The sequence below is a fragment of the Microcebus murinus genome, chromosome 3 (genome assembly GCF_040939455.1).
Source record: "Microcebus murinus isolate Inina chromosome 3, M.murinus_Inina_mat1.0, whole genome shotgun sequence".
NCBI lineage: Eukaryota > Metazoa > Chordata > Mammalia > Primates > Cheirogaleidae > Microcebus > Microcebus murinus.
The window spans coordinates 71,000,323-71,025,331 of record NC_134106.1 but is presented as its reverse complement, the minus strand read 5'-3'; the positions used below and the strand labels follow the sequence as shown (position 1 = coordinate 71,025,331).

The 25,009-nt window shown below is 53.3% G+C and overlaps 2 protein-coding genes across 3 annotated transcripts in view; both read right to left on the bottom strand.

Moving 5' to 3' along the window:
- Positions 1 to 25,009, bottom strand: part of VAMP5 (vesicle associated membrane protein 5) — a 190,229-nt gene that overhangs the window by 113,193 nt on the left and 52,027 nt on the right. The gene's annotated exons all lie outside the window — the stretch shown is intronic.
- SH2D6 (SH2 domain containing 6) overlaps positions 1,371 to 25,009 on the bottom strand; it is a 26,176-nt gene continuing 2,537 nt past the window's right edge. The window contains exons 3-17 of the mRNA XM_076000452.1: positions 8,509 to 8,534; positions 8,106 to 8,140; positions 7,636 to 7,706; positions 7,408 to 7,531; positions 6,793 to 6,851; positions 6,072 to 6,132; positions 5,153 to 5,175; positions 4,605 to 4,668; positions 4,137 to 4,215; positions 3,804 to 3,834; positions 3,646 to 3,670; positions 3,188 to 3,246; positions 2,584 to 2,667; positions 2,258 to 2,416; positions 1,371 to 1,600 (exon numbers count right to left, since the gene is read on the bottom strand). Coding sequence (XP_075856567.1) covers positions 1,484 to 1,600; positions 2,258 to 2,416; positions 2,584 to 2,667; positions 3,188 to 3,246; positions 3,646 to 3,670; positions 3,804 to 3,834; positions 4,137 to 4,215; positions 4,605 to 4,668; positions 5,153 to 5,175; positions 6,072 to 6,132; positions 6,793 to 6,851; positions 7,408 to 7,531; positions 7,636 to 7,706; positions 8,106 to 8,140; positions 8,509 to 8,534 — 1,017 coding nt within the window. The 3' untranslated portion in view covers positions 1,371 to 1,483. The remainder of the gene's footprint in view (positions 1,601 to 2,257; positions 2,417 to 2,583; positions 2,668 to 3,187; positions 3,247 to 3,645; positions 3,671 to 3,803; positions 3,835 to 4,136; positions 4,216 to 4,604; positions 4,669 to 5,152; positions 5,176 to 6,071; positions 6,133 to 6,792; positions 6,852 to 7,407; positions 7,532 to 7,635; positions 7,707 to 8,105; positions 8,141 to 8,508; positions 8,535 to 25,009) is intronic.

Below are 25,009 nucleotides of genomic sequence, written 5' to 3'. Positions count from 1 at the left end.
AGCGACTTTGTGCAGCTAACTGACCCGAATTCGGAGCGAGTTTGTTCCGCCCATCAGGCACCCCTTTACAGCGAATGCCTCGCTTAAGCCTCCTGACCCAAGGACGATTACGTAGGGACGATTATCTTTCCCTCTATCACAGATGAGGAAATGGAGGATCCCAGAAGGTTATAAGCCAGAGCCAGCAGTGACGGAGGCGACCGTCAACGCCCTACGGCTCAGCCTGGACCCGCGCCGCCCCCGCTCGCACTTCCCCGTGTCCTCGTGCCCGTCCTCCCTCCCCATCTGCCCCCGCCCCCGCTACCCGCCTCCCCGAGCCCGGGGTGCAGTGGGGGGTCCGGGCCCTCGGTGCCAGCCGAGCGCCAGGCGGCCCAAACCCGCCCTTTGTTTCGCGGCGCTCGCGGCTTCTGCAGAGTCACGGTCACATGGCGCTTTGGGCACTGGGTGTTCCGGGCGCCGCTCCAAGGCCCGGGGACGCCCCCGCCCCTCGGCCTTGGCCCCGCGGCCCGGACTCCCTCCGCCCTTCCGCGGGCCTCAGCCACTTGCCAGCGCCCCCAAGCTCCAGTCCGCCGCCCGTCTTCTCGGATCGCCCCTGTTCAGCCTTCCCTAGCTTTGGATCCTGGATTGGGGCGTCCAGATCCAGTTGTTTCCTGTGGGCCGCTGTCTACCCTACTGTAGAGACGCCAAGTGCTCAAAATCAGGCTCCTGTCTCCCCGGGAACGCTGTACAGTACATAGGTGCCCGACGAGTAGTTAATGGCCTCCATTCTCACCATTTAACAGGGTGGCAGAGCCAGCGCTGAGAGTCCCTCCTTTCCCCACCCCAAACCCCACAAAGAAAACAAAAATCAGCCACCCGGCCTCACCTTCCTCCTCCTTGGCACGGACCATCTAAGGGCAAACGCTCCAATGGGGTAGATAGCAATGGGGCTGGCCTGTGATGTGGTCCATCACTCCCTGCCAGTCTGCCCTGTGACGCTTGAGAACCCTGGAGCCTCATGCAGGCCACCTCTGCTTCACTTACCAGGTTCAAGAAATACCAGAGTCAACAAATGTTTATTGAAAGCAAACCATGTGCAGGGCAGCCCAGTCCCTCCTGGAGTATGCTAGCCTCCAGGAGAACGTGAGGAGATTCTCTGCTGTCCAAGCGGTGCTCAGTGCTCGTGGTGTCCCCTGAGGCTTGGCTTCTCTGAGGAGGCCACCACCGCATCTTCATCCAGAGCAGCGAGGGAGGACCTCGCTGCAGTAAACAATAGGCTAGGAATGGGCTCCCAGCCTGGGGAGGGATGGGCAGAGGGGCTCTGGGTGAGCATGGCACGGGGTCTCCAGGACCCTTCCTCCCTCTGGCCAACCTTGCCCAGTGCCTGTCATTGGGGTCTGCAGGGACTGTGGTGAAGGAAGGGGAGGGACTGGAGTGGTGGAGCCTGGGCAGGGCCAGGGAGCAAGCTCTGGGGCCAAGGGTGACTGGGTACATCACTGTGGCCTCAGGGCTTGGTGGGGAAGAGCAGGCAGGTGTGTCCGCGGCTGCCACTGTGTCTGTCCACAAGGGGCAGGGGGTGCTGCATGTAGTGCTGGACCATGGCGGACACGGAGGAGAAGAGCTGGACAGGGAAGCAGAGTGTCAGGAGTCCCTTGAGCTTCATGCTGGGAGCACCTTCCTGAGGCAGCAGTGGGGCCCTGGCAAGGGGGCTTGTTGACACTTTTCTGGATATCTTGCTTCCTGTTTGCGCCATGAAGCTCCACTGCTATTTTGTTGCCTGATTCCAAGCAACTTTCCTGCTACTGCACCCGTGGGCACACTGTTGGCCAGATTCATATTTCAAGGCTAGACTAAAATAACTTTAGGGCCACGCCTCTGCCCTGGTCCTGCAGGCTGGGGAGCTGAGTGGTGGGTGAATCAGTTTGTAGCCCAGCAATTGCTAGTGCACGGTTGAGTCCTTGGGGTAGGTAGGCAGGAGGCTGGACTGCCTGGACCCTGCCCTGCTCCCCACTGGGTGCATTATAGGTACAAATGCCCTCCTCTTGACCCTGTGCAGACTGAGCAATGACAGGAGGAACCTCCCCCAGAGCAGGGTGGGCCTCTTCCCAAAGTGCCAGGGGTCTGGGAAGGCATTCAGGAATCTGGCCTCTGTCAATTTTACACCCCAGAAAGACACAAAACGTGAGTCCTTCCCCAGGCAAATGCTCTTGGCTGGGTCCAGGATACTGCTCTGCTGCAGCCTCCTTGCCCGATAGGCCCTGCCTCCTCCAGCACCCACCTCCTCATGGTTCCTGCCCTCCCGGCCCAGGGCGTAGTGGCGCCTGTCATCCAGCCACCGGATGGGAACGTTGAAGACCCGGCCTCCGAGGAACACTGCCAGGGTGAAGGCCTGGGAGCCATGAGGCCCTGAACTGGGGCGCACGGTGAAGGCCCCATCCTGTGCAGGAGACCCCAGATGTCAACCTCATCTCCCAACTGCCCATCCACAGGCCTGCCCTGTGGTGGGGTCACAACCCCTGGGCTCCTGCTCCTCGTAGCTCAGCCAGCCACAGCCGATGAGCAGAAGGGGTTTCAGAGAAGACCCAGGGCTCTGTGGCTGCCCACCTTTTGTAAGCAGAGCAGGGCACTCTCGACAGCGTGACGGTCACTGTTCCATGAGTACCATGGTTGAGCCAGCAGGTCACTGTCCTGTTCACACACACACACACACACACAGCCCCTCAGAGATGTGCCAGGGCACTAGGTCAGGCCTGGGGAGCCAAGAACCCCGAGGTGCAGTTATCTGTCTTCATGTCTGCCTTCCCTTGACTGAGTCCCAAAAGCAAAACAAAGAGGCATCCGTGCCTGGTGCACAGCATGGTGCCACGCATGTGTGCTCCATACGTGTCCCATGTGGTGGTGCACACCTCAGCCCAGGGCTGCCACTTCTCTGCAGCCCGGGCTTCCTGGGAGCCCTTCCAACCAGAGGAGATGCTGTCCTGGCCGCAGCAGCCAGGAAGCCCCACCCAGCCTTTGCTCTCGGGTGGTCACCTCCCATGTAGGCACAGTGTGGTCAGCTGGACCTGCAACAGGAGTGGGTGTCTGAAGGCAAATGTGTGTTGGGGAGGGTGGTGAGAGAATACAAGGAAAGCAGAGGGGGCCAGGTGAAGATGCTCAGGCTATGGTCCCCTCAGGCCTCCTGCCCAGCCCGTGCCCAGCCCCTCCTCACCTCGGCAGCTGAGGCGCTTCCGGAGGGGGCTGCAGAGGGAAGAGGCGGTCTCTTTCCTGCTATTACAGAAGAAGCAGGTTACAGAGCTGGGCAGGGCGGGTGGGGGTCAGCAAAGGAGGCTTTTGGAGGGAAGCTGCGGGGGAGATGGAGGGGTGTACACAGGCCTGAAGCCCAAACTAGAGTGCCCAGTGCTCCCCCACTCTCCAGGTGCCCTGGTGTAACCTCCAAATAAGGAGTGATTTGGGGGCACAGACGGGGAGCCTCCTTATTTGGTCCAGATCCTGGAAGATGCTCAAGAGGGTCCCTCAGGCCTGATCTCAGCTGGAGTCAGAGCTGCAGGGACCCCCTCAGCAAAGTGGGGCCTGAGGGACAGGGAGGGAGCCTGTGGCCTGCAGGGCTGCGGCTGGGGCAGGCCAGGGCAGGACTGCCGCATTCATATTGAAGGTGCTTGCACTCACCTTTAGCAGTGGCATCTGCTGCTCCCTGGGACACAGGAGGGTTGGTCAAAAAAAGGCTGGGCCCTGCAGGCCTGGTCCCAGGGCCTGAAGTCCCACCCTGAGCCCCCTGCCCTGCCTCCTTCCCTCCCTCCCTTTCCCCCTGACCACCAGCCTCTTACATTCTGAACTTCCTGGGGGGTTATGGTGGGCCTGTAGGGAGCGAATTGGGGGACAGAGCTCAGGATCTTTATCTCCTTCGAGAAAAGAGCCCAGTGGACCCAGCATCCCAAGCTGCCTCTGCCACCCCTGCCAGCAACCCTGGGACAGTGCAAGGAGAGCCCATCCCAGGGTCAGGGCTTGTGAAGCCTTAGTTGGGACTTACTCTGTCCCTTTCTCTCTCTCTTTCTCTCTCTCTCTCTGTCTCTCTCTCTCTGTCTCTCTCTCTCTGTCTCTGTCTCTCTCTCTCTCACACACACACACACGTGTGTGTGCATGTCTGCTGGGGCACTCACCTGAGCACCACTGACATCCTTGGCAGAAGGACTGGAGGCATCAGGACTTGGGAGCTCAGAGTCTGGGTCAAGGCCAGGACTGAAACAGAGAGGGCAGGCTAGGCTTGGCTGGGCACCAGGCGGGGAAATCCGTGCCGGCCAGGGAGGGGCTGAGAACAGCTGCAGGGCTGCCATTTCTCTGCAGCCCGGGCTTCCTGGGAGCCTTTCCAACCAGAGGAGATGCTGTCCTGGCCGCAGCAGCCAGGAAGCCCCACCCAGCCTTTGCTCTCGGGTGGTCACCTCCCATGTAGGCACAGTGTGGTCAGCTGGACCTGTGACAGGAGTGGGTGTCTGAAGGCAAATGTGTGTTGGGGAGGGTGGTGAGAGGAGAAGACAAGGAAAGAAGAGGGGGCCAGGAGAGTGTGTCATTTCTGTGGGCAGCTGAGGGCTTCAGGGGCAGTAGGGGTTTGGGCCAAGGGAGGTGCTCACCTGGATCGGGCTCACACTCCAGGTAGATGTCCTCCTCCTCAGGTTTCTTTGGAGGGCCTGGCACCTAAGGTAGGGAAGGACGTGTGGGACCATGGATTTGATCGGCCCTAGGGTTCAGTTTAGGACTAAGGGGCCTCTGCCCCAAGCAGTGATGGAGTCCTGGGGGCGGAGCCACAGATGTGGGGGTCAGCTCTGGGTACCTCACTCCCTCCTCACAAGGCAGCCCTTTCTGGGAGCCAGCTGTCATGATTACGATTTCTCCTCTGCCTGGGAGGAGGCCATCCCGTGAGCAAGTCCCCTTCAGAGGTGCCCACAGGCCCCAGCTCTCAAAGAATGTGGATTGGAGTTGGAGCTCGGGTGGCACCTTCAGGACAGCTGGCCTACACCTGCCAGGGGCCTGGGGCACAGGGGGAGGGGCTCTGCCCTGGGCCCTTTCCCTTGGTTTTGGGGATATTTCCTGGCCTTCCCAGGTCCCCCACCCTGCCCACTCCAACCAACTTCCTAGACAGAACCCTAGAATGTGAGGTGGAGATGGAGGGGCTGCTCACCACTCTGGACGGTGTGCTCTGCTCTGGAAGGAAAAGAGGAGAACCACCTGTCATGGCAGCAGGGAGCAGAAAGGAATTCAGTGAAACTTAGGCTGGGACATAGAGTGTCCTTGGAACTTGTCTGAGGGAATCCTCAGAGCCAGCACTGAAGCCCAGGAGAAAGCCTCCCTCATCCCTGATCGATTTCTTCACAGCCCTGTGATGTTGCCTATCTCAACCTCCCAGCTGATTTGCCAGGCTTGGCTCCAAATGTCTTAGGGCTGTTCCAAAAATCAAAGCCACCCTCAAGGTCAGGAAGGTTTACCAACCACTGAAAATGAATGTGGCTCAGGCCAGCTGTTAGACTTTGGGCAGGAGGAGGCTATGTCTCCCCGGGCCTCTTTTGGACAAAAACATGTTGGCTGAGGTCCCTCTTTGTCCTGACATCCAGGGTTCTGGGGTTACAGGGTTCAGGGCACTGACCATAGGGACAAGTCTCTGGACAGTGGTGGCCAATAATGACATGAGCTGTCACAGAGACTGGTGGCCCCTTTTGATGGGGGATGGTGCACAGATGTTCCTCCATGGTGAGGGTCCTCAGGCATAGGCTGCCCTTTGACCTCTTCATTCTGAGGATGTCCCTCACCTGACCCAGCAATCACACCAGGTGCAGAATAGGACCTGGGGGTCTGGGCCTCTGCTGTGTGGTCTCAGGCACAGCATTTCATGTCTGTGGGCCTCAGTCTCCTCATTTGTTTCATGGGAGGCAATGCCACCTGGACTGCCACCTCAGGGGACTTGCAAGTAAAAAGGACACCCAGCTGGGGCCTGTGATGAAAGGCAGAACAGAGGCCCAGTGTCAGGCAAGTACAACTCCATCCCCGTGGGGAAGGATGCCCCTTCCCAGGGTGGAGCCATGGAGAGAGGACATCCCCATTACCTCGCCTCCCAAAGAGAGGTCCCTGCTTCTCAGCCACGTGCAGGCTCGCTGCTGCCTTCAGCTGTGGGCACAATGCGGGCAGCTGAGGGCCTCAGGGGCAGGATGGGTCTGGACCAAGGGAGGTGCTCAATGGGGCCAGTGAGGGAAGGTAGGGGAACTGAGGCATCTGGAGGGCAAGGATGGGGTGGGGCGGGACCATGTATATTTGTGTAGGTTGAAAACACCCATGTGACAACTCAAGAGGAAATGTATAAAAGGGACGACTCCTCTTTGCCTCTACTTTGTGGTTCTTTCTTTGTTGTGAATCTCTCCCTTTTTTTTTTCTTTTTAATTCCAGCGAAATATATGATGAAAGTGGTAGCTTTCAAAGTCCATACCCGGGATCAAGGTGGGCATGGGAGCTGGCAGGGACTTCTTCACTCTCTAGGCAGGGAGGAGTCCTCAGGTCCCCGCATCCAGGGCAGGGGCAGCTGTGCCTGTTCCCCACAGCCCCAACCCGTCACTGGCAGCTGAAGTGGGAAGGGTGACCCGGACAGGCAAGTTGGCAAGCCACTGACAGTAAAAGGGTTCCAGCTTCTGAGGGTCTGATTGTTCAGGGGCCTCTTGAATGCAAATATGGTGGGATCTTGCAAATGAGATGCCTCAGAGAGTCACTCACCGGGAAATGGCAGCCTGGGGTGGGGTGGGCGGGGAAGGAGGGGTTTGTGGGGAGGCCTCTGGCCCCGGTGGGCTGAGGCAGGGGTGGCGATGGCTTGGATGAGCCTGGGGGGCCAGAGCAATCTGGAAAAGACCCCAAGAGTTGTGAGTTGGTGGGTTCCTCCCATGTAGGTTTCTGTTGTCCTCCTGCCCCATCTAGCCTCACTTCCTCCTCCCTCCTTCACTCCCAAACACTCACTGGCTTCCTGACAGCCCTGTCTCTATGGCAACTGGAGGCGGCCAGCTTCCCTGCCCCCACCTGGCTGAGGGGCCATGGGGTGGGATGCCCACGGCAGCCAGGCTCTCCCAGCACTCCCGCCCTTGGCCTGAGGAAGTGCTGGGATCTTGGAGGGGGAATGCCAGGTCCCCCGGGACTCTTGGGCTTCCTGCCCTCAGCTGTTGCCTTGGTTACAATGCCCCTCCTCTCCCCATCCCACTCTTCCTCCTCCTGCCCTCCCTTCTTTCCTCCATCCGTCTCTCTCCCTCTGCCCAGCTCAGAGGCCCCGTGACTGCCAGCTGAGGCCTCCCTCGCTGCCCCAGCAAGGGAGGAGAGGCAGGGCCTGTGCTCTCTTGTCCTGTGGGGCCCCTCCTGTCCTGCCTAAGCACCCAGCCTCCCTGCCTCCCCCTTCCCAGCCCTCACCTATGTACAGGGAGTCCTCCCCTGTGCCAGGAAGGTGGGCAGGAGCCAGAGTGAGGGGCAGAGCCTCACAGGGGGGCAGCTCATATTTATCTTCCTCCTCCTCCTCTTCCTCCTCCTCCTGGGCCTTCAAGAAAGGGTGCCGGCACAGGGGCATGGAGGGTGGAATATGTCCAAGCACAGGCAGGGCGGCTGTCTCCCCCCACCCGAAGCCTCAGCAGCTGGACTTACCCTGTGTCTCCAGGTGCCTGGAGCGGGCAAGGGAGTTGGGTTGGGGGCATCTTCTCTGCAAGCTGGAGGGTCTGGACAGACAGCCTAGTCTCACCTCCTCCCAGCCCATCCCCCTCTAGCACAGTGCCTCCCTCTTTCCCCAGGGTAATAAACCATCTGCACTTGACAGCGTGTGCAGATACTTCAACTCAAAGGACCCATTCATATGGGCATTTCCAACTCTGCGGCAGGGCCAATAAAGTAGGTGTTTTGGAAACAAGGGGGCCTCCCAGCTAGCTGCCTGTTCCACTTCTGCCAGTCTCCCACCCTTGCACCCCTGATTCTAACCAAGACAGGTGGGAGAGCTAGGCCCCAGCGACATAGCAGTGCTGGACTATGGTGGGCAAGCAGCATCCAGAGCCACTCATAGGAGACTCAACTTGCAGGGGACCCCAGTCTGCTGGCCTCCTCTGGCCCACTGTGTCACTTACCCACACATCTGGGGGGTGGGAGGGGTGGCCCCAACCTGCAAACAGACTCTAGTTAACTCTTCCCAAGGGGCCCTTGAGTTTGTGTCAGCCAGATGCTATGCTAGGCCTTCACATCTGACCCATGACAGTGTGAATGACAGAGGCCCCGGGCACCAGGAGGAGGCAGCTGGGGACAGAGTTAGTGCCTGCGGGGCACAGCTGCATGAGCTGGTGCCCCAGGGAAGCTGGGAGATGGGGAGCCCTAGTGCTGACAGGGGATGGAGGTACATGAATGGTCTCAGTGGGCAGGGAGGGCACAGGCAGAGCCAGCACGGATCCTGGGATGGCAGTGCCCAGGAAAGGAAGGGTGAGGGGTAGGTGGAGATAAGAGGGCAGAAGGAGTAAGAGGAGCCCCAGTACTCACCGAGCCTTGTTCCCACCGAGTTTATCCTGGAAAGAGCCAGGGAGGGGAATAGAGGGGTGATCAGGGCAGCTGTCTCCCTGCCCAGAGTCTTGGCCACAGCCCCCTCCCCGGGGTGCACAGGTTTGTGCACCTGGAGCTGCCCCAGGACGAGTCTCACCATGGCAAAAGCAGAGGACCTATGCTTCCCTGGAGCCCAAGGCCTGCCACAAATGGCCTAGGAACAGGGGCCCTATTGTCCCTGTCATTTGCATCTCCCAAGCACCAGGAAGGTGGGCCTGCTGTGGCCTTCAACCTCAGACCAACCTCACCCGCTTCCAGGACACTCCCAGGGCCCAGCCCCAGCTCTCCCCAGCCTCCCCTAAGTCGGCCTCCCACAGCTGTGGTCTCCAGCCCTCTGCCCCCCAGGAGGAAGAGCTAAGCCAGCCCAGGGCTCACAGTAATGGGCTCACAGTGATGGGCAGATATAATTAAAAACAGGTGACTATCCTTGCCGACACTTTTCTTAAACCCTTCACTCCTGTTGTCATTTGTTGGTGAGTGGCAATCAGTGATCAGGGAAATGTGGAAAAAGTCAAGGTGCTAAATGAAATCTATATCATATATATGATTTATTTTAATAATAAATTTAATTTAAAAAATGTTAAAGGCGGCCGGGCGTGGTGGCTCACACCTGTAATCCTAGCACTTTGGGAGGCCGAGGCGGGCGGATTGCTCAAGGTCAGGAGTTCGAAACCAGCCTGAGCGAGACCCCGTCTCTACCAAAAATAGAAAGAAATTAATTGACCAACTAAAAATATATATACAAAAAATTAGCCGGGCATGGTGGCGCATGCCTGTAGTCCCAGCTACTCGGGAGGCTGAGGCAGTAGGATCGCTGAGCCCCGGAGATTGAGGTTGCTGTGAGCCAGGCTGACGCCACGGCACTCACTCTAGCCTGGGCAACAAAGTAAGACTCTGTCTCAAAAAAAAAAAAAAAATGTTAAAGGCAATGAAGATAAGGGGAAAGCTCAGAAATCAGCTTTCATATTTAGTGTGACAGCTTCATTATTATTATTATTTTTGAGACAAAGTCTTGCTCTGTTGCCTGAACTAGAGAATGCCGTGGCATCATCCTAGCTCACAACAACCTCAAACTCCTGGGCTCAAGCGATCCTCCTGCCCAAGCCTCCCAAGTAGCTGGGACTACAGGCAGCCGCCACCATGCCCGGCTAATTTTTTCTATATATTTTTAGTTGTCCAGCTAATTTCTTTCTATTTTTAGTAGAGATGGGGGGGTCTCACTCTTGCTTAGGTTGGTCTCAAACTCCTGACCAGCGATCCTCCTGCCTCAGCTTCCCAGAGTGCTAGGATTACAGGCTTGAGCCACCGCGCCTGGCCAACAGCTTTATTTTTTTTATTTATTTTATTTTATTTTTTTTTTTTGAGACAGAGTCTCACTTTGTTGCCCAGGCTAGAGTGAGTGCCGTGGTGTCAGCCTGGCTCACAGCAACCTCAATCTCCTGGGCTCAGCGATCCTACTCTCTCAGCCTCCCGAGTAGCTGGGACCACAGGCATGCGCCACCATGCCCGGCTAATTTTTTGTATATATATTTTTAGTTGGTCAATTAATTTCTTTCTATTTTTGGTAGAGACGGGGTCTCGCTCAGGCTGGTTTCGAACTCCTGACCTTGAGCAATCCGCCCGCCTCGGCCTCCCAAAGTGCTAGGATTACAGGCGTGAGCCACCGCGCCCGGCCAGCTTTATTTTTTGATGTATGTGTTTACTCGTTCAGTGGATATTTACTGAACACCCACCATCCGCCAGGCACTGTTGCTGAGGATGCCGTAGGAAAACTGAGCAGGCGGGCATTGCATGTGTGTTTCTTCACTGGATTCTCACAATAGCCTCATGATGCAAGTCCTGGTTTTAGCCTTAATTTTCAAATGAGGAAACTGAGTGTATATTAGTCAGCTCAGGCTGCCTTAACAGAACACCACAAACGGAGTGGCTTAAACAACAGAAATCTATTTTCTCATAGTCTGGAGGCTAGAAGTCCAAGATCAAGCCTCTCTTCCTGGCGTGTAAATAGCTGCTCTCTTCCTGTGTCCTCACATGGCCTCTTGTCTGTGTAAGCACTCTGGTGACTCTTCTTCTTATAAAGACACCTATGCTATCAGATTTAGAGCCCCACTCCTATGACCTCATTTAACCTTAATCACCTCCCTGAGGGCTCTACCTCTAAACAGTCCCAGTGGGGGTTAGGACTTCAACATATGAATTTTAAAGGGACACAATTCAGTCCATAATACCGAGGCTCTGAGTAGTCAAACACCTTTCCTGAGGAAAGTTAGGAAGCATTAGAGGGGATTCAACCTGAGGTCTGCCTGACCCAGAGCCCGTGGGCTAAATGCTGAGCATCCAGCACCTCATCTACAGCTGGGTCCAGACCCTCCTTCCCTGGGAGGGAATCAGACTCACCGATACTGCAGGCTTCCTTAAGGAGCCTGTGACTTCCGGGTGCTCTGTTACCCAAGTGAATTTTATTTATTTTTTTTATTTCAGTACATTATGCGGTACAAATGTTTAGGTTATGTATATTGCCCTTGCCCCACACGAGTCAGGGCTTCAAGCGTGTCCATGCCCCAGACAGTGTGCGCCGCACCCATTAGGTGTGTATATACCTATCTCCTCCTCCCCACTCCCACCTGCCTGACACCCGATGAATGTTACTACTATATGTGTACTTAAGTGTGGATCCGTTAATACCAATTTGCTGGTGAGTACATGTGGTGCTTGTTTTTCCATTCTTGGGATACTTCACTTAAGTAGAATGGGTTCCAGCTCTATCCAGCCAAATGGATTTTAGAACCTTGACTTTCTGAGAAGTGTTGAAATAAAAAGGACTTGGGCCTGGTGTCTGACTCTGTTTAAACCAAGGAATGAGGAAACAGACCACGGTCATGAATGATGAGATGAGAGCTTCTATTAAAGCCTGTAACTTTCTTGTGTTTATTATTGTGGAGACGTCCTGGCTGTTGGCACAAGGGAGAAATGAAGCCCATGTGCTTGCATCTTTGGGAGCCACCAGGCTGGGGGCACTGGGGAGGGACCCCCCAGGGTTGGAGCTGGCCACAGCCTTAAGAGAGGAAGACCAGGTGATTCCTGGGACCTGCAGGCAAAAGGGCACTTAAGAAGCCATGAAGAGTCACCGGGGTGGCTTAACAAGGAGCCTATCTGGTGCAGTGGGAGAAACAGAGAAAACAAAGAACCAATTGTTCCCGAATCAGGGAACTGAGTCTACTCCCTGTCCTCCACTCCCAGCTGACCTTTTTACCACATTTGGACCATAAGGCCGGGGGCAACTTCCCCAACCCAGGGGACTCCCATGGAATCAGACTCAGCAGGAGGTTGTGGACACCGCTCTACTGTCAACCCCAAATGAGTGAGTTTCCCAATCTATGCTGCCTCGCCCCAGCCACCTCCTCCCTCTGTTCAGGGCTTTGCATAGGCAAATGCTAAGGCCCCTGTGAGTGAATGAAAGGGCCCAAGCAGAGATGGAATCTATGCCGCCCTGGGCATAGAGGGTGGGGGTTGGGGTGCTGGCCTGGACAGATCTGGAGAAGGGGAAGGAAAGAGGCCTGCTTTCGTGGCCTCATTTCACCCCCACAGGCAGATTTGGACATCCTCTTTATCCATCTTTGGCAGAGGATTGCTTTGTGCACACCATAGATGTCCCCTGGGGATGAATTCCTAGAAGTGGAATTACTAGAAACTCAATATTTTGCAGGTTTAATGTCACATTGTCTGGTAGCACCTGAGTGTCTGCTTTGTGGTTCTTTCATAGCATAAAGTGATTCTCCAAATTTTTTAGGTCTCAGCTACTGATTTTCAATGAGAGCAAGTTATGGGTCCAGGTTAGTCTAAACCCATCCTTAGAAAACAAATGGTGGTCTGGAGCAGTATCTCCCCCCCCTTGTATGTCATAAATATTGCTGGAGAGCTTGTTAAAGGTCTTAAGTTCTCAGCTGGGTGTGGTGGTTGTGTACCTGTAGTCTCAGCTACTTGGAAGGCTGAGGCAGGAGGATTGCTTGAGCCCAGGAGTTTGAGACTAGCCTGGGCGATACAGGGAGACTGCATCTCTTTAACAAAAAAAAAAAAGTCAGCCAGGCACGGTGGCTCACGCCTATAATCCTAGCATTCTGGGAGGCCAAGGCGGGCGGATCGTTTGAGCTCAGGAGTTCGAGACCAGCCTGAGCAAAAGTGAGACCGCCCCCCCCATCTCTACTAAAAATAGAAAGAGATTAATTGGCCAACTAAAAATATATAGAAAAAATTAGCTGGGCATGGTGGCACATGCCTGTAGTCCCAGCTACTCAGGAGGCTGAGGCAGAAAGATTGCTTGAGCCCAGGAGTTTGAGGTTGCTGTGAGCTAGGCTGATGCCACGGCACTCACTCTAGCCTGGGCAACAGAGTGAGACTCTGTCTCAAAATAAATTAAATAAATAAAAGTCTTAGATTCTTAGACTCTCACCAAGATTGCAAGAGTTGGATTCTCTGGGGAAGGGGCCTAGGAATCTATATTCTTTTAACAAGTTTCTTAGATCAATCTTATGCTAAGTCAAGTTTGAGAAACACTGCTCTATGGGAAAAATTCTGAAAAGAGGCAACTTCTCCTAGGACATTTTTAGAATCACCTACAGCTCTTAGCTCACTGGGAACACAGGGGGCCTAGCAGAGAAGGAATGTGGCACAGATCCTGCCCTCAGGGGGCTCCTGGGATGGATAGGGCAAGCCCAAGATGCCCGGTCTCTCTGGGCTTCAGTTTCCTCGGCGTCAGGGGGCATATTAATAAGGCACTCCTCACTGGGGAGGCCTCTGAAGGTTGAATGAAATCATGACACATAAACATCAGCTCCTCCTGAGGCAGTGAGGCTGTGGTTGATGTCCTTGTTGCCAGCGGACAGAGAAGGTGGTGAGGTCTAGCTGGGATCCCTGGTGTGCATGGAGTGGAGTGAGTTGCAAGGAGGGTGGGGGTGGTTTCTGAGGACCTGAAGGAGGACTGGTTTGCAAGCTGTGGTCAGAGGTGTCGGAGGTGGGAGAGTGCAGCATGTGGAGTAAGAGCCCTTGGGACATGGGTTGATGGCTCCCAAAGAACTGACAGGGGTAAGTGTCATTCTTTTTTCTTTTTTTTTTTTTGAGACAGAGTCTCACTCTGTTGCCCAGGCTAGAATGAGTGCTGTGGCATCAGCCTAGCTCACAGCAACCTCAATCTCCTGCGCTCAAGTGACCCTACTGCCTCAGCCTCCCGAGTAGCTGGGACTACAGGCATGTGCCAACATGCTCGGCTAATTTTTTTGCATATATATTTTTAGTTGATCAATTAATTTCTTTCTATTTTTCATAGAGACGGGGTCTCCCTCGAGCAATCCGCCCGTCTCGGCCTCCCAGTGCTAGGATTATAGGCCTGAGCCACCACGCCCGGCCGTAAGTGCCATTCTTTGTGGCTGTTGAGCACATGTTATGTTCAGAGTGTTCTTCACCTTACAAGAATCTTCTCTTCCAACCACAGAAGCCAGGCGAGGCTCTCCCAGCCTCCCTTGCGGCTGGGGTGTAGGCGTACAGCCAGTCAGGTGCCCCATGCCAGACTTTGAATCTGAAGCAGTCACCAAAAGGAATTCACCCTGGGGAGGGTGGTGACAGCCAAATCCTGTTTCTGGAGGCCAAGGAGGTTGAGACATTAGTGGCATCACCCAATGCCCAGACCACTGGTGGTGGCAAATGGTGGTAACTGCCTGGGATGGCTCTGCCAGGCCACATTTGGGATACTATTCCTGGCTTATTCTCTGACCCTCCTGGAGATGCTGTGAACTACAGAATATGTTTAATAAATTATTTTTCAGCCTAAACTGGCTAGAGTTGGTTTCTTTCCTTTCCTTTCTTTTTAAATTTATTTTTAGATACAGGGTCTCATTATGTTGCTCAGACTGGTCTTGAACTCCTGGCCTCAAGAGATTCTCATGCCTCAACTTCCATAGGTAGATGAGAGTATAGGCACATGGCTGTAATTTTTTAAAATTATAAAAGTAATTCATACTTGTTATTAGGAAAGAAGTCCCATGAATATAGAAGTATGAAGCTATGACACTTATTTCTACCTGGTCCCACCTTCCCAGGACACATCCATACCTGTGCTAACTGTTTGGGCTTCTTGGCAACCATTTGCTGACCCCACAGATGCTGCAGTTTCATCTCCAGATTAGAGTTCTTAATTGAAAGTAAGAGAAACTGGCCGGGTGCAGTTGAGAAATTAGCTGGATGTGGTGGCGCGCACCTGTAGTCCCAGCTACTCGGAGGCTGAGAGGTTACAGTGAGCTATGCTGATGCCACTACACACTAGCCTGGGCAACAGAGTGAGACCTTGTCTGAAAATAAATAAATACATAAAATATAAAAAATTAAAAAATCAACCAACATAGATAGGAAGAAGGAAGAGAAAAGGGAGGGGGAGGTGATATGGATTTCAAATATGAGGAAGAGTAGGGAGACGGAGGCACTGGGGGAAGGCAGGGCTCTGGGAGAAGGGAGGCCAGGCCAGGGCAGGGTCACAGGGATGTAGAGCCACCAGGAGAGAGCCAGGTTTCCTTCAGCAGGGAGAGGTGCTGATAACACAAGGATCTTCTCCCAGGGGCAAGTGGAGTATAGGGGGCGTAGAAAGAGGGAAGGGAGAACTTCCTAAACACAAGGTCAGGGTCAGGGAGGTGGTGCGGAGAGAGGCCCGCCCACAAGGGGATGGGGGGACAGGGAGAGGACATCTGCAAGTGCAGGAGGCCCTGCGAGGGCCACGGGCATCGAGTCCTCAGGATATTTTTGCCAGAGCAGGTGCTCAAGTTAGAGGCCTAAGATGTTCCTGGTGGAGGGGCCTGGGGGTGAGGCCAGTTGAACTCTGTGTGTTGGGTTCAAGTTTAAGTCAGGGCCAATCCTGAAGGCAGGCAGTTTGCATTAGGGAGAGAAAGCGAGAAAGCCCTCCCCCCCCCCCTGCAGGCTAATGGATGACAGGCGGGCTTAGCACAAGCTGGCAAAGGCCCCTCTTCCTCCCTTACCCACTGCCTTCACAGGCCTGCTGATTCAGCTTACTCTGGTGACAGCTGGGATGGGCGATGGAGGGCTGACAAAGGGACAGACAGCTCCCTAAGAGGCGTCTCTGCCCTGTCCCTCCCTAGCAGCTTTAGAATTTTGTGTCACATCCTCCCTCCAACTCCCCTGGAAGTGGACAGAAAGCCTGTAGTGTGTCTCTGTGGGTTTTTTGTTTTTTGAGGCAGAGTCTTGTTTTGTTGCCCAGGCTAGAGTGAGTGCCATGGTGTCAGCCTAGCTCACAGCAACCTCAAACTCCTGGGCTCAAGCAATCCTCCTGCCTCAGCCTCCCAAGTAGCTGGGACTACAGGCACGTGCCACCATGCCCGGCTAATTTTTTCTATATATATTAGTTGGCCAATTAATTTCTTTCTATTTATAGTAGAGATGGGGTCTCACTCTTGCTCAGGCTGGTTTCGAACTCCTGACCTCAAGCGATCCGCCTGCCTTGGCCTCCCAGAGTGCTAGGATTACAGGCGTGAACCACCTCGCCTCGCCTCTCTACGGGTTTTTGGAGGGCAGTTCGCAGCTCTGATCAGGTTCTACAAGGGTTCGAGAGTGGCACTTGGCTTTCTCTGGCCCCCAGGATAAAGTGCATGAACCAGCACCACCCTCTTCCCTCTTCCCTGACAGGGTGCTATGCCCTGCCCCATTCTGGAACCTTTATGGCCAGCAGCTCTGGTCATGCCACGGCTCTGCCTAAGACCCTTGAGTGACTTCCCATGGCTCCTTGAATGAGAACAAATGCTTCTTGTTGCCTTGTAGGATCAGGCCCCACCTACTGCCCCAGCCCCGAGCCCCTCCATTTTTTTCCCATGAACTCCCTCACACTCACTTCCTATATGTGCTTTCAAGGTGACCAGGGCCCTGGGGGCCCATTCTGCATCCTGGAAAGGAAATTTCAGTGGAAAGAAATTTAGATGTTTACTTAGTCTTCAGAGAAGACAGAGACTCTAGCCTGGGTGACAGAGTGAGACCTTGTCTCAATAAAACAAGAGAGAATAATGACAGAGAGAGGACATCCTTAATACATAGCAAAACACACTAAAAAGGGGAAAAGAAAGAAAGAAAAAAGACTCTTCTATATGAATATTATACTTAAAAAATATGGCAATACCCTCTTCACATGGCCTGCTCCAGAGCCCAGCGCTCGCTCCCCACACCCCCTCAGCTCTTTAATCTGCACGTCACCACAGCTCTAGCTGCCTTTCTACTTGACCCACCAGCCCACTGCCCAGATTCTGCCCACAAGAGAGCCCAGGAGGAGACCAGTATGCAGGAAGCCTGGGTGAGGCTGGGGGGGGGGCGTGGTGGGGGCAGAGTGGCTGCAGACACTATCATGTGACTTGGCTTCTTTCAGCCCTTTCTAGTCTCAAACAGGCTCCTTATCTGGGGTTGTGCACTTGCTGTGCCTCTGCTAGAACACCCTGGCCCTTCCCTCCCTCTTCCTGCAGGCCCCAGCTTAGGTGGCCCTTCCTCACTGGGAGTCCCAGACCAGGACAACCCCCTAGTCCGCTCTCTTGGCTCCCACCATAATTAAACCTACAGGTTCAGTTCAGAGCCAGACTGTGGACGTCCACACTCGACTGTAAATGGGCAGCCACTGTGTCTGTTAGGTTCACGGGCAAACCTCAAGTGTCTGGCCCACAACTTGGCACACAGCAGGCTCTCGATCAATATTTGTTGTAGTTGCTATTCAAATCTTACTCATTCTTCACAGTCTGCACAAAGCCTGCCTCTCTGCAAACATCCTTGGTCTCTTTTCTCCAAAAGGCCCTTGTCTTGCTCATTTCCTGCCCATATGTCACCAACTACCAGGCCTGACCTGAGGAACAATGCTCTAAGGGCCAGTCTGTGTTTATCTGCTGAAAACAACCCCCTTCTTCCCCAGTGCAGATGGATCACCAAGGACTGTCTTCTCTGGATACCTCTGACCAACCTTCCCCATCCCACTGGGTCCTTTCCTCCACTTACCTTTCTTAGGGAGGCCAGGGGCATCTCTTCCTCCTCCTCACTCTCCCTAGCACTCCTGCTTCTTCCCTCCCCCGCTCCAAATGTCATATGGCCCTGCTCAGGCTTCCTCCTTCCTCTCAGAGCCCGGGAACCAAGCATCTGTTCCAGCTGCTTCCATGTTCCTTTCTCCCAGGACTGGTAAGGGCAGAGGGTTTGGAAAACGGGCCAGCCTTCTACCCTCCCCCTTAGGAGAGACCAGACACTGCGGCTCGCAGATGTGTCTCCATCCCCACATCCTTCCTTGATGGGGTGGAGGGCCCTGAGATCACCCTTCCTACCTTTTACCAACGGAAAAGCTGAGACCAAAGAGGAGATGGATGCGGGCCAAGACCATCTTATTACGCACACAGGGCCAAAGCCCACAGTCCCCTCACACCGGGCGTGGGCCACTATAGGGGCCTAAGCACTAGTTCCACGGGAAAGGGCGACCCCTGGTGGTGAGGAGAAGTGTGGCGGCCCGTCGCTCGTTCCCAGGACCCTGAAGCTGACCAAGGAGGGGCGTGGCCTGGAGTACCACTGGACACAAGCTTTCATTATCTGGAAGGTAAACAGAGGCAAGCCCTTAGGGGGAAAGAACCCAACTTTCGTTGCACCTTGCCCTTAGCCACATTCCCTGTAATTACCTAACAACGCTGTCCTGTCCTGTCGCCTGGATTGACAGGAAGCAGCGATAGATATTAAATGGCTTTTGGCACATAGCAAGTCACACAAGCGCTTACTGATGCAGGGGTCTGGTGCTAAGCCTTGGAATGCAGAAGCTCACATTCTAATAATAAGATTTCTAATAAGGGAAAGGGCTCTTATCAAAGAGTCCAGGAACTGAGGCAACGGCTATCTACCTCCAAGTTTCTATGGTACCTATCTCTCATCTCTAGGGATAGAAGGGCTACTCAACAAAAGGCTGGTTGTCTTAACAGAAATCCTCAGAAAAACAAGCCTTTGAGAACTTCCCAGGCAGAAATGGACATGCTGAGAGACCACTTAATCAGTTCGTGTGAACCCCACCCCTGCTACCAAGAGAATCTAGGTGATCTACTTTGAATACCCCTTCTGGAGCTGTTTCTGTTTCAAGATTAAATGGAATATTTCTAGGAAGTAGCTGGTCTCGACCTAACTACCTAAGAATGAAAACCTCACTGACATTACAGGGTCATGGCTATAACTTTATAGACTAAGTATTTTCCTACTTTGATGATCAGGGATGTAGCAGTATATGCCTGGATCAGTGTAAAACATGAAAATGGGGTTGGAGACAAAGTCCAATGTGTTGCTGGCCACTGTGGTGTCATTGCTCCCGATACTAATGTAACCTGAGTCCCCACTTGGGAGCCAGAAATCAGCTGAGAAGAGGCCTCTGGAGAGAGGCTGCCCTGACTCTGGAGGGTGGATGAAGTAGGGCTTCAGCACAGCTCATCCCATCGAGCAGGCTGGACCCCTGAATTCCTGGCTTGCACTGAAGGGTTTGGGTAAGTCCCTTCTGTAGCGCCTCAGAAGCTCCATAGGCAACCTGTGAAGTTAGGATGAGAGCTCTGACATTTGACCCTGAGGTGTGAGCAGAGCGCTTTGAGAGAGAGGATGCTGAATGAGAGTGTCCTGGTTATTATCTCCTGGCAGCCCCCTGGCCTTCACCTTGGCTCTGTGATGCAAAGCTGATGCCTAAGCCTCAGACACCAGGGGCCTTCATCCAGGGACGGGACGTGGAGGATCCAGCCCTTCCCTTGGCTTCTGCAGACGGGCAGGCCACACACGAAGCCTAAAAGGCCTAGTCCTGCCTTGGGATCGGCTGCTCCTCCCTCCAGGCGATGGAGGAAGGGTCAGGGAGGCCACTCTGCGTCCCTGCTAGACGGTGGGCCGAAGCCCTCACCCACCATCATCCTCTTCCCTGAAGGGAGGGAGAAGTGGGGCTCAGGGTCGCTGAGGAGGGCTCGGACCAAAGGCCGGGAGTATCCTCCCCAGCAGGGGAGCCCCCGCCCTGCCAAAGGGATCTCGCCGCGCCCCACTTGATCCTCCAGGGCCGACCAGCACCTGAGGCCCCGCCCCGCGGCCCGCTGCCTGCTGGGATTTGTAGTTGGCAGGGGCAGGGCCATGAGGGCCGGGCGCGCGCCCGTGTGTGAGTGTGCGTGCGTGTGTGCGTAAGTGTGTCCCGAGTCCCGTTGTGGCGTTCCCATCCTCCTGACCTTGCCCCCGACCCAGGACCCCCTCGATCTGAGCTTAGCAAATGCATTGCCGGCCGCAGCTTCCGAGACCCCGCCCCACGTCCCACTGCCTGCTGGGATTTGTAGTTCGCAGGGCCTCTGTAGTTCGCTGCCCTAGGTTGGGGTGGGGGCCCAGGTGTTACCCGGAGTCGTCGTTTCCTTCACGGCCCTGGAATTGGACACTGGGCCAGGCGCGTGGCTCGAAACTCCGGCCGGGTTTCCGTGGCCCTTTCCGACGACACCGCGATGTACCTATCGTGCCTGCAGGACTAGCCTTTGGATGGGCAAACTGAGGCACCACAAAGGGCTCGCTCTGGCAGAGGTCCGCCCCTGGTGGAGTAAGGACTTGGCCTGGGAGACTCAGCCTGGGCCTGGTAGGCAAGGCTGGGCCAGGTGAGGGTCCAGGGCCCATTCAGTTCTTAAGAGTCTTTGATCAATGATGTCTCAAACTAATGAACAAGCTCACCCAGGACTAGCTGTGCACATTAGAGCTGATTACCTTACAGGGTTGACTGATAATATTTTTATTTGCCAAATTTGACAACACTACAGAGGAGAGCCCAAGGAGGGATGAAGTCTCTTCTTAACTATGAGTGACCCTGGACCACAGGTCTGCTTCAAAGATCAAATAAACGGGGTTTGTGTGTAACTATAAAGAGTTATTTTGGGCCGGGCGCTGTGGCTCACGCCTGTAATCCTAGCTCTTGGGAGGCCGAGGCGGGCGGATTGCTCAAGGTCAGGAGTTCAAAACCAGCCTGAGCAAGAGCGAGACCCTGTCTCTACTATAAATAGAAAGAAATCAATTGGCCAACTGATATATATATATAAAAAATTAGCCGGGCATGGTGGCACATGCCTGTAGTCCCAGCTACTTGGGAGGCTGAGGCAGAAGGATCACTCGAGCCCAGGAGTTTGAGGTTGCTGTGAGCTAGGCTGACGCCACGGCACTCACTCTAGCCTGGACAACAAAGCGAGACTCTGTCTCAAAAAAAAAAAAAAAAAGAGTTATTTTGTAAACTATAAAGCCCCTGTGAGTGAGGGGTTAATCAGGATCTGAACGCAAGTACTGGAGAAAAGGCTCTGGGAGCCACCCTTTAAAAGAGAATGTACACCTACTATAGTTATGTATGAAATCCCCTTTAGGAAAAGCTGAGTGATAGGTACATGGAATTTCCTAGATTTATTTTTTAAGTTGGGTACGAATGGGTCAATAATGACTTTAACACTCAAAAGTTACAAAGCCCTTTTGGTTTTTGCTTGTTGATAGCTTTATTGAGATATAAGTAATATACTATGTAATTCACCCATTTAAAGTGTACAATTCAATGTTTCATTAACAGTATATTCATGGCTGGGCTTGGTGGCTCACTCCTGTAATCCTAGCACTGTGGGAGGCCAAGGCAGGCGGATTGCTCGAGGTCAGGAGTTTGAAACCAGCCTGAGTGAGACCCGTCTCTACTAAAAATAGAAAGAAATTAATTGACCAATTAAAAATATATATACAAAACAAAAAATTGGCTGGGCATGGTGGCACATGCCTGTAGTCCCAGCTACTCGGGAGGCTGAGGCAGCAGGATTGCTTGAGCCCAGGAGATTGAGGTTGCTGTGAGCTAGGCTGATGCCACGGCACTCACTCTAGTCTGGGCAACAAAGCGAGACTCTGTCTCGGAAAAAAAAAAAGTATATTCAGAATTTTGCAACCATCACCACAATCTAATTTTGGAACATTCTCATCACCTCAAAAGTAAACCTGTACCCATTAGCAGACTCTTTCTAACCCCCACCCTCCCCTCCAGCCTTAGGCAACCACTAATCTATTTCTATTTCTTTCTTTCTTTCTTTCTTTCTTTCTTTCTTTCTTTCTTTCTTTCTTTCTTTCTTTCTTTCTTTCTTTCTCTCTCTCTCTCTCTCTCTCTCTCTCTCTCTCTCTCTCTCTCTCTCTCTCTCTCTCTCTCTCTCTTTCTTCTCTCTTTCTTTCTTTTCTTTCTTTTTTGAGACAGAGTCTCACTCTGTTGCCAGGGCTAGAGTGCTGTGGTGTCAGCCTAGCTCACAGCAACCTCAAACTCCTGGGCTCAAGTGATCCTCCTGCCTCAGCCTCCCGAATAGAGAACTACAGGTGTGTGCCACCGTACCCAGCTAATTTTTCTATTTTTAGTAGAGATGGGGTTTTGCTCTTGCTCAGGCTGGTCTTGAACTCTTGAGCTGAAGCGATCCGCCCATTTCAACCTCCCAGAGTGCTAGGGTTACAGTTGTGAGCCACCACACTAGGCCTGGGACCAGTTATTTTGACCTCACTTTCCCTGTTTCTTCATTTATAAAATGTGGATAATAAGAGATCTCCTTTAAAGAGCAAATGGGGCCGGGCGAGGTGGCTCACGCCTGTAATCCTAGCACTCTGGGAGGCCGAGGCAGGCGGATTGCTCAAGGTCAGGAGTTTGAAACCAGCCTGATCAAGAGCGAGACCCCGTCTCTACTATAAATAGAAAGAAATTAATTGGCCAACTAATATATGTAGAAAACATTAGCTGGGCATGGTGGCGCGTGCCTGTAGTCCCAGCTACTTGGGAGGCTGAGGCAGGAGGATTGCTTGAGCCCAGGAGTTTGAGGTTGCTGTGAGCTAAGCTGACACACCACGGCACTCACTCTAGCCTGGGCAACAGAGCGAGACTCTGTTAAAAAAAAAACAAACAAAAACAAACAGTAAATGGGAGGGCCAGGGGTGGTGGCTCATGCCTGTAATCCTAGCACCCTGGGAGGCCAAGACAGGAGGATCTCTCAAGGTCAAGAGTTCGAGATCAGCCTGAGCAACAGTGAGACCCTGTCTCCACTAAAAAAAAAAAAAATAGAGATTAGCTGGACAACTAAAAATATATATAGAAAAAACTAGTTGGGCATGGTGGTACATGCTTGTAGTCCCAGCTCCTTGGGAGGCTGAGGCAGGAGGATCGCTTGAACCAGGAGTTTGAGGTTGCTGTGAGCTAGGCGGATACCACAGCACTCTAGCCCGGGCAATAGAGTGAGACTTTGTCTCAAAAAAAAAAGAGTAAATGGGAGGATTAAATGAGAACATCATATAAAGTACAGCATCTGGCATATATATAGTGCTAGCACTGAGTAGTGTTAGCTGTTATGGTATTGAGGACCCCAACTGGCCCAGGCTGTAAAGGGGTAAATCCGTCCTCTTGTGTCCTCTGGGGGGCCAGCCCCTCCGCCCTCAATCACTGGGTGCCCTTAGCAGACCACAGTGCTCCTCCTTAACCCTTCTTGGCCCACCTACTCTGTTGCACTGGGCAGTCCCACTTTTCCAAGAGGTCACCAAGGAACTCCAGGATGCCACTGTTCTAGTTGCCTCTGAGCATCCAGCAGTGATTTAAGAGAAACCAAACCAAACTTTCTGAATCTTGAGCTTTATTCAGAAAATATGGCCATCTAGATCCCTAGCCATTCCTCAGTGCCTGTGAAATGATCTAGAAAAATTCATTTGCAGATTAAGTTTAATGGATAAAAGGATCCTGAGTCAATGCTTTCAAAGGAATGTTTGGGGAATTTTGATATTGGAATTAAGTATTACAACAGATCTCTCCCAGCCCCACATGGGGAAGAAATGCAACAGCTCAGTCCCAGCTGCGCTTCTGGATTGGAGTCAGAAGAACCAGAAGGGACTGTCCTAGTCTAGTGCCTTCATTTTACAGATGGGAAACTGAGGCCCAGAGAGAACCACATGGCAGTGTAATTAGAAGCTAGATCGGGAACTTGCTAGGGAGAATCCTTTGCAATTTTCATTAGTTCTCAGCCCTGGAAATCAGTTGATACCCTGGGTCCATGGACAGGAAAGCAGAAAGCTGGTTATCTTGGGTGTCCCCAGAACTTGCTAGAGCCTAAGCAGCCAAGCCCAGAAGGCAGTGTCTGATGCCTCTCCCTCCTGGTTTCTCTCAGCCTGATGTTCATCCTAGAAGTAGGTGTTTGTTAATAAGGTAATGGCATCTTGCACATGTCCAGGCCTTCATTCTTTTCAAGAAGCCTCCTATAGGTCATCTCATTGGATTCTCACAATCCCTCAAGTTAGGAGGCCTGGAGTTTCTGTCCTTGCTGCACAGGCGAGGAACCTGTGCCTCTGAGGGCTTAAGCAATTAACCCAAGGCCACAGAGGCTGGGGCAGTACTAGAATGTGGGGATTTTGCTCTGTTATCTGTGAACACACTTGGTAAAAATTGGGGGGGGGATGCCTATTACCTGCTGGGTGCTATGCCAGGTGCTGGGTTGCAAGTATGATTTGACATGACCCCTGGCTAGAGGTGCTAACAGTGTGATGGGGGAAGCACATGTGGCAAACCATAAAACATGGTGGGAAGGGAACTTTTGGGTGGTAGAAAGTGTTTTATATCTTGGTAGGGATGTGGGTTACATGGGTGTTGCATCTGTCAAACTCATTGAACTTGTGCATTTTACTGTGAATTTGACCTTACAAATATAAAATATGTGAATGCTCTGGGAGGACTATGCCTAGCAGGGCTTTGGTGGGGCCCAGCTGTCTGGAAACAGTCCCAGGGTGATGGGCTGCCTATGGATACAAATCCACCTTCGTTAGCAGGGTGTGGCTGGAAAGTTTTCCCATGGGGCTGTCAACTGAGATTAGCCTTGATGCCCAGAGGACCTGGGAGCACTGAGGAGGGAGTTTCATAGGAGGGATATTTAAGCTGAGTCTGCAGGGAGAGCAGAATAGGTCAAAGAAGGGCGGATAAGCAGAGGGAAGGTGGTTTCCAAGCATTCCTGGCTGAATGTGCTTGCCCAGAGGTACCCAGAGGGAAAGAAGCAGTGCCAGGGTTTGAATTGTTTCCCGTACGCCAGGCCCCGTCAGTGAGCCTCAGAGAAACTCATTCTGGTTGGGATTTTCAAAGTTTCTTCCCAAGAAAGGTGAAAGGACTTTTGCCACTGTGTCACAGGCCATCATCGCCTGACCCTGATGCTCTCTGTCAGCTGCAATCTCCGTGGGTTTGCTGGCGGTTCAGCAGCCAAGGGGGAAGTGTGGACCCTTTGCTGTCCAACCCACTTCCGGAAGGCCTGGCCTCCTGGTGCAGAAGCTGGCTGGCCTGTTTTCGCTGGAATGAAGAGCAGGGGGAGGTGCTGCAGGTCAGAGCAGCCTGGGTTACAATCCTGGCTCTGCTACTGAACTAGCAGTGTGA